Raw genomic sequence first — 14,686 nt, 5'->3', positions numbered from 1 at the left:
GACTGCTCCAAATGCAGCTTCTGCTTCCCTGGCCTGGAACGCCCCTTCCCACCTTCTTCCCTGGTCAACTCCCATTAATGATGTGGTTTTCCCCCTGCAAGTCTTTCCTCAGACCCTCTCCGCTAGACAACCTACCTCCTTTGTCTGTGTTCTTTCTGTATCTTGTGCCTACTGCCATTACAACATGTATCATGTTCTTTTAATTACTTGTTTGATGTCAGTCTCCCCCGCTTGATCTCGCTTTCCTTAAGGCATGTTCTATATCATTTTCATCTTTCTATCCCTAAAGTGTAGCACACCCATGCTATAAAAACAAGATGGGGAAAGTGAGGAAGAGTGAACACTTCCAGAAGGCATGCATTTGTACAGCTTATGTCAGCACTCTAGGGACTACATTCAAGAGAGCTGCTTCATAGAGATGCCACGGATTTGATTCAACTAATGCAAGGGAATCCCAATTTCATAACTGGTAGCATCCTTGTAAACAGAGCATGCCAACTCCTGCCCATTTATTTCTTAAATTAAAATTCTGTGCCTTGGGGCCTTTGGTGAATCTTTGGAGCAACTAAATAGATCAAAATACCACAAGACACGTTATTTCTTCCCATTCACCCAAAGCAAGTTAACTAACTAAAATAATCAGTGAATTTTTTTATTTAAAAAAGAATGCAAGGGAGTTCCCATTGTGGCTCAGCAGAAATGAATCTGACTGGTGTCCATGAGGACACAGGTTCGATCCCTGGCCTCGCTCACTGGGTTAAGAATCTGTCATGGCCATGAGCTGTGGTGTAGGTCACAGACCCCGCTCAGATCTGGCATTGCTGTAGTTGTGGCATACACCAGAGGCTACAGCTCTGATTCAACCCCTAGCCTGGGAGCCTCCATATGCCATAGGTGTGGCCCTAAAACAAGACCAAAAAAAAAAAAAAAAAAAAAAAAAAAAAAAAGAATGTGACAGGAGTTCCCAATGTGGCACAGCAAAATCCAACCAGCATCCATGAGGATGGGGGTTCATTCAATCCCTGGGCTCGCTCAGTGGGTTGGGGATCTGGTGTTGATGTGGCTGTGGCATAGGTCACCAGATGCAGCTCCAATTTGACCTCAGCCTGGGAACTTCCATATGCCCCAAGTGTGGCCCTAAAGAGCAAAAAATAAATTAATTAATTTTTAAAAAAAAGAATGTGACATTCTGGTCCAAGATGGCAGCATAGGAGGCTCCTGAATTCACTTCCTCCCAAGGTCACACCAAACCTACAGCTACACACAGAATGATTCCTTATGAAGGAAATCCAGAAACTAGCAGGGCAACTCCTACACATTAGGTGAGTGGGGAAAAACACCCATGTTAAAACAGGTAGGAAGGTCGAGACACACTCTTTCCGTAAACCCTACCCATGGAAGAGCAAAAGCGGAGAACTCACAACACCTAGCTTCTCCCTGAGGAGTGAAGGATTTGGACCTAACATCTAGCACCCCAACTTTGAGACTTCCACCTGAGAAATGGGCCTCCAAAACTCTAGCTCTGAAAGCCAATGGGACTTGAATCCAGAAGACCTGTGAGACTAGAGCAGATAAAGAAAGGCCTTCCAGGCTCACTAGAAATTGGGGTGGCCTCTTCCCAGAGCATCATGCAGAGGCTTTGGTCAGAAACACCCAGACTTTTCCCAAAAGAGATATATTTGCATGTACAAAAGGCTGCAGCCTGAGGACCAGGCTTCTCCTTTAAAACACACATAAAAGGCCAGTGCCTACAATCCCCTTCTGAGCTCTGGGAGGCAGGGGGACACCAGAGTCACACGCTCCCTCTGTCCTGCTCCAGTCACTCTGACTCCCTGAAAAGAGCCTGTGTGCACATCTGGGGCCCTTTGGCTGCTGCCCAAAGGACACACCCACTGGTGGCCTGACGCTGGTAATCAGCAGGGTTGGATCCAGGGGTTCGGTGGGACAGTAACGAACAGAAGAAGAGTCCTTAACCTGCCACCCCCTCGGGGCTCAGTGCAGAGGGAGGGCACAGGAATGCCCAGCTGCCAGTCTTCCTCTGAAAGAGGTCCACTTGCACAATTTAGAAGCTGCTGCCGGAGAGTCTGGCTCCAACCAGCCTGATTCCAGGTGCTAACTGAGACCCTCCCCTTTGGGACAGGGCTTGGCACACCTTCAACTACTGGGAGCCACTGAGAACAAAGAAAGTGGCTTGGATAATCACAAAAATGTGAGAGACAACCAAGAACTAGAACCGGGCTGAATAAGATTCAGACACAGACTGAGACGAGGGGAGACAGCGGAGGAAGTCAAATGTACACACTTCCAGGTATAAGACAGGTGAGTTCTGGGGAGGTAACACACAGCATGGTGACTAGACTTAACCATACTGTCTGGTAGATATCTAAGTTGCTAAGAGAGTAAATCGTCAATGTTCTCATCTCAAGGAAAATATGTGAGGGGTTGGATGTCAACTAAACTTCTTGTGGTGATCATTTTGCAGTATAAACGTATATCAAATCCCCATGTTGTACACTTTAATGCTATATGTCACTTCTATCGCAATAAAACTGGAAAAAAAATAATGGATGCCAAACTTGTATCGCTTTTGTGTGATTGTGCCCCATGCAATAAGATCTGCCTAAGGACGGAACACCATCTCCAAGACTGAAAAAAGAAGGCTTGGAAAAATTTAGTGGCAAAAATTTCCCTGATGTTTCCCTGAAGTGATCATTCCAAGTATAATGAAAAGGCAGGGATGCAGGGATGGGGGCCACTGGCATGTTTATTATCTCTGCATTCTTTTTTGAAACACAATGTTTCTAGGGATGTAACTGTAGAAACATCACTAGGTAGGTAAAATCCATTGTTGGACTACAGAATTTATGTTTTAAATAAAACTTATAATTACCTCAAAATCATATTATTTTGAACCCTCTTGCTGAGCTGTGTGGGAAATTTTTTAAAAATTCATTAATTTGTCATAGAATAGTGGAATCGTGGCTAATCTCATCATCCTAGCCATGTTCATGCCCCACCCTGCTCTACAACTGCCAAACTGTTGACAAGGTGACTGAGCTGGATCATTAATGGCGATGGCCTGGCCTGAAATGAAGTTGCAAAGCTCTAGGGTGACATGAAGAGCAAGGATCTAGGTTGGAAAGAAGAAACTGTTTCCTAAGCAAGGATGTCCCCTGTTAGAGTCCATGATCTCCCACTGCTAAATTATTCTTTAGGTGGTTCCTTCTAAGCCTTATTTTTATTTTTATTTTTAGGCTGCGCCTGTGGCATGCAAAGTTCCTGGGCCAGGAATAGAACCCAAGCCACAGCAGTGTCCCAAGCCACAACAGTAACAATGCCAGATCCTTAAGCACTAGGCCACCAGGGAATTCCTCTGCACCTTTAAAATGGGAATAAATATAAATTCACAGGATTTCCAATCAAATTCTTCATTGTAAGGAATTTTATCAACTAAAACGTGATGTATGTGTGTGTGTGTGTGTAAAGAACTGTAAAACCTATGCCAAAATATTAGAAGATATTCTCTCAAGATAGAAGGATTATGTAGGTAGGATTACAGATAAGATAAAGGACACCTAAAAGTTAAATTTAAATTTCAGATAAACAGTGAAAAATATTTTACAATATCTCAAGTAATATTTGGGACATAGTAAACATTTTTGGGGTGCTAAGTGTTTTTATTTCCTAATCCTATACTCACATCTTCCTAAGTTACTAAGAGGTTTTTCCTTAGATGAAGAATAGATCATGATTAAAAGAAAAAAAGAGTAGACCACTGATCTAGTTAGACAGATATTCAGCAAATAAAAGTGATCACATTTTTCTCCTCTGACATTTTGATATGATAAATTATCTAATAGGTATCTTAATACAAATTTATCTATCTATCTATCTATCTATATTTTTTGCTTTTTAAGGCTGCACCTGTGGGCATATGGAAGTTCCCAGGCTAGGAGTCAAATCAGAGCTGCAGCTTCCAGCCTATGGCACATCCACAGCAACACTGGATATGAGCCACGTCTTCAACCTACCCCGCAGCTCACAGCAAAGCCGGAGCCTTAACCCACTGGTAGAGGCCAGGGAGTGAACCTACAACCACATGGCTACTAGTCAGGTTTGTTAACCGCTGAGCTACAATGGGAACTCCTATCTATATATTCTTAACATAACTTTATACAAATACTAAAACTCTTGATACGGTGCTGAATTCAATTTGATGTTTTTAAAGAGGCCTTATCTAAAATCTACAGGTTTTCTCTTTCTAATGCTCTAATTTTGGCATTAGTGTTATTAGGCTGGGCCAAAATAAATAAATAAATAAATAAAGTGTATTCTAAAATATTTTACCTTCTATGCTCTGGCATTTTATAATATTATATGATTTATTTATTTGGGTTTTAGATGGTCTAATAACTCACACATTAAACTGTCTAAGCCTAGCAGTCTTTTAGAGGAAGTTCTTTAACTTTTTCCATGTTATGTATGACTTTTCATTTATTCAGGCTTTCTATCTCTTCTTGGGCAGATTTTGACAATCAATCTTTTTGTTTAGAGTAATTTGATAGAGGCTTTCAAAAATTTTACCATAGAATTTCATATTAGATTCTTTAAAAAATTCTGTATTTTGATTTGCTAAATCTAGGTGACCTAGTAATAGCTGTTTTTGTTTTCTTCATCTTTATTTTTAAAAAGTTTCTATAATATGCAAAATACATGCAATAAGAAACAAAATTAGGAATTTAAAAAAAAACTGCTATTGTACACCAGTGATATGATAAAGTGATATACTTATCGTTCTTTCACCAGAGGCTTTGCTTACTCAGAGGACCAGGAGCAGGTAATAAATGTGGATGCTCAGACTCCACCCCAGACCTATTGAATCTGAATTCACACTGTAACAAGATTCCCAGGAGATTCCTATGAGAAGTTCTGCTCTACAGAGACCTAAATTAAGAGCAAAGTCTTCAAAATTGTTGAATCCTTTAAAAGGGGAAAAAAAAAATTCTCAACAAGAATGGAAGGAGAATCTGAGACTGAGTTGAGCAATCTGACTTGAACTAGGGACATGCATGGGGGACAGGAGGCCTTACAGTGACAACAGCCCAGTGCTTCCTCTCATCCATCACCCTGGGCCGCCATGTTCAGCCACATGGGCTGCTCCATCACTCAGTGACGCCAGGAGGCACCAGTCCCATAAATTACCGTGAGAATGGTGCCCCTAGGGTTGGGTAACATAGCAGCCCCTACCCAGCTCTACCGTGGCGACCTCATCTAAACTCACATGAACTCACATAGGCATGGAAAGTCAGTGGAGAAGATGAATGGAAAAGTGAGAGCTGGTCTCTGATCTTGTTTTGGAGGGCTTGGGTTTTTATTAATTTGTTTTATTTGTGCAAGGGTGTTGGCAGGTGTTTCGTAGGTTTTTCATTTATTTTAGTAACTACAATCTGTCAATGCTAGTAAACCATCACTTAAACAGGTGAGATGAACTCTGGATAAAATTATAAAAATCCTTCTTTTAGGATTGAATAATCTTCTTTTTTTTTTTAAAGGTTCCTCATTTTATTTTATTTTATTAATTTATTTTTTTTCTCCACTGTACAGCAAGGGGATCAAGTTTTCCTTACATGTATACATTTTTCCCCCACCCTTTGTTCTGTTGTAATATGAGTATTTAGACATAGTTCTCAATGAATAATCTAATATTCAAGCTACTACTCATTTACTAAACACGCACAATTTTGGTTGACTACTAAAATGCCTCCATATTATCTTTTATGATTAATAACAGATTTTATTTTGCATTAGCAATTTTAGCCACACTTGGGAAACATAGAGGCCATGGGAAAAAAGAAATATAAGGTCAAAGCTCCATCTTTTGAAGTACCGAAGTTCATTTTTGAGAATGAGCCAAAAACACAGGCCAAACACAGGTAGGTTTCTGTCCTCATCTCACCAAAGTGCTTCTGCTTTGCGGCTGACTTCAGCCCACCCCCTGCTGTGGGTTTCACAGTACAGACCACTAGCCAAGGGTACACAAGGGTATTGTTGCTACTGTTCTACTTCATTTATTATTATCTATTTCTCACACTAGAATATAAATTCCACGGGAGCAGGAATTTCATCTGGCTCATTCCTGAGTGCATCCCAAATGTCTCAACAATGCCTGGCACTCAGGGGACACTGAGTAAACATCTGTAGAAGGAATGGAAAAAGGTAGACTGTTCTCCAGCTAATAAGAAACAATATCCTCTTTGGTCACTGTGTGTTAATTTTATATTTTTTGTCTCCCAATCACAGACTTGGGTCTTAGTCAAATATCTTGAGCAAATCTGCTTCATCTTCCACTAGATAATTCCTGGTGTGTCATGTAGCTCAGAGTAGAAACTTTTATAATAACTTCTGACAATATTCAAACTCTAAGTGAATTGCTTCTCCCAATAATGCGTCTGCCTCTTGCTTTCATTAGCTGCAGTAATATTCTAATCACTCTGTGCTGCAGTCTCAGAGAAAGGAAAAGGGAGAGTTCCAGAAAATGTAGGGTTTTTTTTTCCCCTTCTTCTTCTTCTTTATAGAAAAGCACTTGAGATCAAAAGGGCTGTAAAATCGACTCTCAATGGCAAACACACATAGAAACTCCAGCTCTCCAAAATGTTCTTTAAAGAGGCAAGGCTAGTTCTTGTGTGTGTGAGAGAAGGAGGGCCCTATGCAGTCTCACAGGGCTCCCAGGCCCGAATTCAGAGACAACGCTTCCCAGAATCAAAAATGGAACAGATTGTGGGAAGGCGGAAAGGTTGCTGGAGATACAGGATGAGTGACGGGAACACATCCACCAGCATGCTTGATACTCAGGTGTGGCTGGAAACAACCGGTGGTCGAGTTCAGTTTCCCAACGGACTTTTGGGCAACTCAATTAACCTCTTTCTATTACATTCTCAGCACTTATAAATTGAGTACAACAATCTACCTAGCAGAGATTGTGCGGGATTTGGTAATAAATATGAGTAGAATGCGATGCATGTGATGTGTAATAATATTATGTTAAATTAGCATAAAATCACGAGGCTACGAGACCCTCAAGGGGTCAATCTAGCCTTTTCACGTGGGGCCATAATTAAACCATTCCAGAGGGATTAGATTCTAATCCTTTGAAAAAGGTGTCTGTATACAGGGATTCCCAGAACGTCCGCCTCTGTTGAGGATAGTTTCTCAAACTTAAAACCTCTCAATCCTGCAGCGTAGCAATGCTGTGCTTTTGCCCCTTCAGCGACTGTAGCATAGTAGCATCCTGGGGTAGAGCACGGATGCTGGAGTCTGGCTGACTCAGGTTTCCATTGGGCTCTACCCGCCTCTGGCTACATGCCGTTATAATTTGCCGAGCAAATTATAGCCTTAACTTTCTCCAGCCTCACTTTCTTCTCCTCTAAAACAGTTGTCCCACTCACCCCATAAGGTGGGTATCAGGACCAAGGAACAAAACCAATAAGGCACTTCTCACAGTGTCCACATCATGGAATGCACCAAATCAACAGAAACACTATTTTCTGGCTGAAGAGCCCTGGTTACTCCAATTTTTATTAACAATGTCACTGTAAAAATGTTAATCATTTTTGTATCTCTTTTCTGAGCCCTCTCCAAATCCTCTCTTTTTCGTTTTTAATATAGTAGTCAAAATTGTAGGAAGAGGCTAACTCCACTGAGTAGCCTGGGAAGATTTCTTCTTTATTTCTTCTGGGATCAGAATGAAGTCAGTGTGGTGTGTGACCTGGGAAGGCACTGGGACTCTTAGCAACAAAGTCTCCATGGTTGTTAAGTGGTTGTGGAAACAGTCAGGAGAATTCAAGCCACAAAAGTCTGGTCAATGAATACAACAGTAGACACCAGGCGTAAGGGTGAAAGGGAGCAGGACCCTAGGGTCCTAACCCCACCGTGACCTTGGCCTGCCTCTTCTCTGTAGAAAAATTTTAGCCAAAGAGTAAGTTTAATCAGAGAAATAGAGAAATGTAGGAGTTCCCGTCATGGCTCAGTGGTTAACGAATCCCACTAGGAACCATGAGGTTGCAGGTTTGATCCCTGGCTTTGCTCAGTGGGTCAAGGATTCGGCGTTGCCGTGAGCTGCGGTGTAGGTCGCAGACGCGGCTCGGATCCCACATTGCTATGGCTCTGGCGTAGGCCAGTGGCTACAGCTCCGATTAGACCCCTAGCCTGGGAACCTCCATGTGCCTCGGGAGCAGCCCTAGAAAAGTCAAAAAGACAAAAAAAAAAAAGAAAAAAAGAAATGTAGAAGCTAAGGAAAACCATCAAACAAGACCAAATAATAAGTTTAGTCATTTAATATAGCCAAGGACTTTAAGTTATTCTTCAAGGGCTATACAATATTCTGAACTGTATCCTGCGAGCTGTTTTGTAGACACTGAAACCCTCACCAGGTGGAAGAAGTTAACTACATGATGACCAGACTGTAGCCATGTCATAATATGCAACAATTCCAAGAAATGGCCTCAAAGAATGGGAATAAAACTGACCCTAGAGCTGAAGATTAACTATACTTAAAACCACCAAGCAAATGCTGGTCAGACCACGGCATGATGGTGGTGCAAGGTGACTGTCAGCGCTGACCATGCTGTTTCTGCATGCAGCCCCTCCCTCCACCTACACACCCCTGAAACCCCCCTTTTCAAAGCTCCTTCCCACTGACTGTCAGTGGGGAGTCGCCCTTTGGACATGAGTCCACCCTCTGGCCCAGTTGCCAACTTCCAAAATAAAGCAAACTTTCCTTTCCACCAACTTTGCTTCTCGAGCATTAGCTTTCAAGCAGCAAGCACCCGGATCCCACTATTGGCAACATGGGGAGTAGAGACCCTCCTCCCAATTTTGGCGCCATGGAAACCCCTTGCCACCTGGCGCATCCCAGGGAGCAGGGGTGAGGGAGTTGACATTATGATGTTCTTGAACACCTGAGTATATGGAATGAGATTTATACCAATTGCTCACGAGGGCTCTACGATTCACCTAGCACTTTCACACACTGCACCTCCTTCGATCCTGGCAAAAAGCTTGTGTGCAAGATAATTATCTCTGTTTTAATGCTGTGGATGCAAAGGCTCAGAGAGCTTGAGTGTCTGGTCTAGGGTCTCTGTATTCTAATTCCGCATACTTCCTCTATGCCATATAACTCAGTGTCCAAAATCTTTTAACCTAACCTTGAAATCCAGCATTTCCACATGAGGGTATAGTCCAATGTAAAACTGAAGCCTCTTTAATAAGTGGGCTTGTAAAGTACAAAATTCAATCTATAGTGTGCTTATGGTTACCTTGCAAAAATAAAAACTCAAAGCTATGTACAGGAAAAAAGAATCAGGTATATTACAGCAAAATGGTAAAGACAACTGGGCTTAGGTGGTAGACATTGGGCAGATTGTTTTTCTGCTTTTCTCTACATTCAAAATTCTCTTTAATGAACATATATTTACAACAAAAAATATGAGTAATGAATTTTTTCCAAGTAGCTTAAGAGTCAAATAATTTATCCAACAGCAAAGAAGAGTCTTATTGGAGCAGAGAGGGGGCTCCCCTACCTCCCAATAAATTATGTATATATAATTCCCCCTTTATCTCCTCAACCACTTATAGATGATCTAGTATTGAGCAAAATTGTTCAGGATGCCATCAACTCTCCGTAGATGATATGCCAAGGCAATGGCAGGGATCACTTCTAAATTTTGACAGAAGTCCAGATTTTGCCCTGAAGGAACCAATTCATATTCAGAGTAGCAAATCACAACAAACAATAAGTGGAATTCTCTCATGAACTCTGAGTCTGTCTCAGCTACTCACACTGTCTCTGAAAGATCCCCTACCTGGAATTTCTGTGAGTGCAACTCTGGGGACCGTAGAGCAAGAAGAACCAGCTGTTTAGAGCATCTATTATTCACAAAGGGAAAGGACAACAGCCGAGGGGGCCACTCTCACCAGTGGGTCTTGTGCTCCATCCGCAAGCATCCAGGAGCAATGGGCAAACAAAGATCTTCCGGCTTTGGTCCTACTCACAGGATCTCTCAAGAGGTAAACCCAGGAGCTCCCTACCATCTCCTCCAATCAGGCTTACTCACCTTCACACAGCCCAGTGCTCTCCAAGTACAACTGGGCTCTACACCGGAGTAGACACTTGCCGGCAGTGATGTTTGTCCCAGACAGCGACTCAACTTGCAGTCCTTCCTCCGGCTTCATACACTGGGTGCAGTGAGAGGGCTCTGGACCCACACAAGTCAGGCAAGAGGGGTGACAGGCTGCCAAGAGGAATAAAATGCAGAAAACAATGCAAGGGTCTTAGATGTCTTGCAACCCAGGGGAGTCCCTAATTAAATCAAAACCACTTAGAAAAGTTCACCAGATATATCCTTTACGAAAACTGTTTTTTCTAGTGTTCTCCACAAAGCACAGGGTGATGCTAACAGTACTTGTGAGAGGCCAAGGGAAGGTGATACTAACTGGTAATGTCTCTCAGGTCCTGGAAGGGCTGCTAGGCTAGATCATGAGGGGGGGGAAGAGCAAACTGGACAACACTGGCTTGGTTTTCCAGAGATTCACATAGACTGAATGATGATTTAACATGATAGCTCAGTTTCTATTGACGATTTTAAGACACGCACGTATAAAGGCCATTACTATATTTTCTGCAAAAATAGTAGTTGAGTTACTGTCCATTATGTCATCCATCACCCACTATAGAGGTGTCCAGGAAACGAATCCCTCTTAGAATTTATGTGAGGAAAGTCTGCTTTTCTAGACAAGGAAGAGACCCCTTTAGAAAAGCAACAAGACTTTACAACCCATCACAGTCTCTGGGTTTTCCTTGGCTACTGGTGAAAATCAGAGCCAGAGTATTCCAAATCCCTCATGCTCACATTCTGATAACAGGAACGCCCCTGTCCTTTAAGAGTCTCTTCTTCAGAACATTTATTGCAGCTGCCCTGTCTTCTAGGTGTTTTTCTTGTAACTATTCCCACAACTTTTCCAAGGTGCCCTACATAGAAATAAACATAAATTAACTTCACTTAATTAAAGAGTTTGCTCCCTATGTTCTGGTTTCAAGAGGCTCAAATGATACTGCCCTCCTCAGAAGCCCAAAGCCTTTTTGGCAAACAGCTATTAAAGATTTTCTATTTTACTCAGCCCAGAGGCAGTGCGAGTAACTCTCAGTTTGCTCAGCAGTATCATTAACAAAAAGGAGTTCTTCAGGGAGAAACAAAATGACTACGAAAAACATTAGCAACGCTCAGAGCAGAGAAAAAGGAGGTACTAAGAGGTGGGTTGGTTCTCATGTACGGTAAAGGGAAGGACATTGCGCTCCAGGATGGCCAGAAAAACCATAACTTTTTGGGTATCTTCACAAATATTCAAATGTGATTTTTCAGGTTATCCTTTGGAAATGAAAAAAAAAAAGGCGTATGATGCATACATAACCATATAGAATACACTAGAGGAAAAGTTGCCCCCCAAAATAGCTTAAATATATGCTCCTGTGATGGGAAGGTTTCTCAAGGATGGTGACCCCAGCGATACCTTTGCAGACCCCGTGGTCAGGGTAGAAGCCCTCTCCACAGCTGGGCAGACAGTGGCCTTGGCGCAGAGCCTGGGGGTGGGTGCAGGCTGTACAGTGAGAGGCCCTGGGTCCGGAGCAGCTGGCACACGAGTTGTGACAAACTGAGGAAGAGAGGGGGAGGGGAACACAATGGGATCGAGGAGTCTGCTTCTTGGCCAGGTTCCTTATGTGCTACGAAGCCCTCTCCTCTGTCACTCAATCCGCCTTCAGCGGTCACATTAAGTCAGAGGAAATATGTGTTTGGAGGTGGTTACATCACCAGAACAGCCCACACTGCCCCGTTACCCATCATCCATCCATGCTCTAGCTATTGTTTATTAGCTGCTCTTTAGTGTTCGCATTAAGGGGTTTTATATATATTGCCACTTGAAATCTCCATAGTAACTTTAAGAGGTAGGTATTATTCACCCCATTTTACAGGTGAGAAAACTGAGGTCTTGGGAAGTTAAAAAATGTACCCAAGATCACAAAGCTAACTGGTAGCAGCTGTGAGGTTTAGCCCTAGGTCTGCATGAACCTAAAACTCCCCATGCGAATGGGGAAGAGTCCAATGTTCACGGATCTGAGTGTTGAGAGCACTGGCGTTTGGACCAATGTGTCTGTTAGTTTATGTCCTTAGCCAAATCTGGGTCTCTCCAGGCCTCTAGTCCTTGGCAAATGCACAGGGAGAGCTTGGACTAAATGGTCATTTAAGATACTTACAGCTGGACAGTCTAGGATTCCAAGTAAGAATTACATTAAAGAATCTGACCGCTGCGTACGGCAATGTCAGGATCGTACCTCCACTGCTCTGGTCCCAGGTGGTAACAGTGGGATGTCTCTGACTCCACGAGACAGATGGCACCATGCTGTCCTAAGGGACAGGACTGAGACACTGGAGGGAGGCTCCAGAGGACAATGGTCAGGAGCTGGGAGAGGGGAGTATGGGGGGAGGACGAGACCATGGCGGGCAGGATACTGAGGAAGAGGGATGGACATGGATGAGCAAAGAGGGTGGCGAACATAAAGGAGGTGCTAAGCCCAGGCCATGGGATGGGTCTGCAGATCCTGCCTTGAGCAGATGCTGCATGTGGAAGTAATACTATGTGTGTTCGTTTTGGAGAAGAGGGGCAATCAAGGCCTCCTAGGCGGCAGTACATTCCCATCTCAAACAGGAATGTTTCCTAGCTAAGGGGTGTAGATCTGAGAGAAACACCATATAAACAGCACATAAAACCAACTTTTCTATAGATACACACTTGAGCTTCACAGGCTGTCAAACTCGGTTTACTTCTTTATAGTATGTTTGTGGTGCGCTGCAGTTGCCTACATATGTGTTTATAAACGCCATCCAAGGAATGGTTGTGTCCCACCCACGACCTAAGTCAGCGGTGGTTTACATGTATACAAGGGCTGTGTGATGATCTGAAAGCTGTTCTTGCATTTCAAGAAGAACAGATGATCCCTAATGATGACTAATATGCCAAAGACCTTTAATGAATCACTCTAATCCTCCAGCAGCCACCCACGCCTATACTGAGGCACACAGGCTCTACAAGAAAAGTCATTCTTTTTTTTCTTTTTGGCTTTTTAGGGCTGCACCCACGGCAAAAGGAGGTTCCCAGGCTAGGGGTGAAATTGGAGCTGCAGCTGCCAGCCTACAGCACAGCCACAGCAACACCAGGTCCAAGCTGCATCTGCGACCTACACCACAGCTCACAGCAATGCCAGATCCTTAACCTACGGAGCAAGGCCAGGGATCGAACCTACATCCTCATGGATGCTAGCCATATTCGTTAACAGCTGAGCCATGACAGGAACTCAGAAAAGCTATTCCTTTTAATATGAGTTCCCCCATCATACACACAAACTTCCAAATGAGCAGCATATAGCATCAAGTATAATGAAATATGTGTTAACTATTTTTCAATAATGACGATGAGAGTGATGATAACGATCACCCATGTCTTACCTCTGCATCTGCCAGTGGCATCGGCGTAGTACCCACCAGGGCATTCAGAAATGCATTTCCCATCATGCAACACTGTCTTCTCCACACAGGTAAGACATCTGGGACTCCTGGGGCCACAACTCTTACAGGACTGATCACAAGCTAAGGGGGAGGGAAGACCATCAGAGGAAATCAACAGTGAGCAAAGGGAGCAGAGAAAGTCTCTTCTTCTCAATGTCCACAGTTGGTATCAGCATAGTAATCACAGTCTCTGCTTGCTCACCTGAGTTCTGTTTCCTTGATTCCAACATTTCTGTTTTCACAGTTGAAGGAGAACCAAGTAATTATTCATTAAACTAAACATAACAGATACGCTGAGGCCCACCCACCAGTGTATCCAATTTGACATGAGATTTAAAATCAAAATGGCCTTGCCAGATTTAGCAAAATACCAGATGCCCAGTTGAATTTGAATTTCCAGGTAAATAATGAAGAACTTTTTAGTTGAAGTCTGTCCCAAATATTCCATCCTACACTTTGTCTGACAACCCTAGCGGGGGAGAGAATTCAGAAATTCAGAGTTCTATGAAGCAAGGTCATCCTAGAGAAATTATGTTGAAATGACTGAACACACACAATCTTCCAGGAATCTACTCATTTAGCCCCCCAAACATTTCTTGAGCTCTGTGTCAGGCACTGTGCCAGGTGGTAGAAACACACAAACCCAATCAACTTGGTCTCCACTTTCAGGGGCTTATTCGTCTACGAGAGGGAGATAAACCTAAGCAACATTAGGAATACTAAACATATCAGATAGATCTGTACCCGCACAATAAAAATTCCAACAAAACGTGTATAGGGTGGGGGGTATGAAAGGTCAAAAAAGGACTCATAGGAGAAATGCCCCTTGAGCACTGTCGTGGAAAGGAAGTCAAAACACGCCAGGGTGACGGGAATGTACAATGGGCCAAAGCAGTGAGGCAAATACAAGCCCCGAGCCTGGGAAAATCCTGGGGAAGAGCAGTTCCATTCGGTGGGGAAAGTGGGAAGGGCCAGATTATGGAAACCTGTGCGCCAGACTCTATAGTCTAGATTCTCACCCTGTGAAAGACATCAGGAACCCCTACACAGTAGGAACATGGCCATGTTTG

The 14,686-nt window shown here is 43.2% G+C and overlaps 1 protein-coding gene across 3 annotated transcripts in view; it reads right to left on the bottom strand.

Annotated features, from left to right (window-relative positions):
- Positions 1-14,686, bottom strand: part of FRAS1 (Fraser extracellular matrix complex subunit 1) — a 457,087-nt gene that overhangs the window by 189,196 nt on the left and 253,205 nt on the right. For all 3 annotated transcript variants that reach the window (XM_021100604.1, XM_021100605.1, XM_013978814.2), the window contains exons 16-18: positions 13,557-13,697; positions 11,566-11,706; positions 10,113-10,289 (exon numbers count right to left, since the gene is read on the bottom strand). In XM_021100604.1, the coding sequence (XP_020956263.1) occupies positions 10,113-10,289; positions 11,566-11,706; positions 13,557-13,697 (459 nt within the window). The remainder of the gene's footprint in view (positions 1-10,112; positions 10,290-11,565; positions 11,707-13,556; positions 13,698-14,686) is intronic.

This window comes from Sus scrofa, chromosome 8 (genome assembly GCF_000003025.6).
Source record: "Sus scrofa isolate TJ Tabasco breed Duroc chromosome 8, Sscrofa11.1, whole genome shotgun sequence".
NCBI classification, from domain to species: Eukaryota; Metazoa; Chordata; class Mammalia; order Artiodactyla; family Suidae; genus Sus; species Sus scrofa.
Note: the sequence above shows the minus strand (reverse complement) of the source record. Positions and strands in the feature narration are given on the sequence as shown.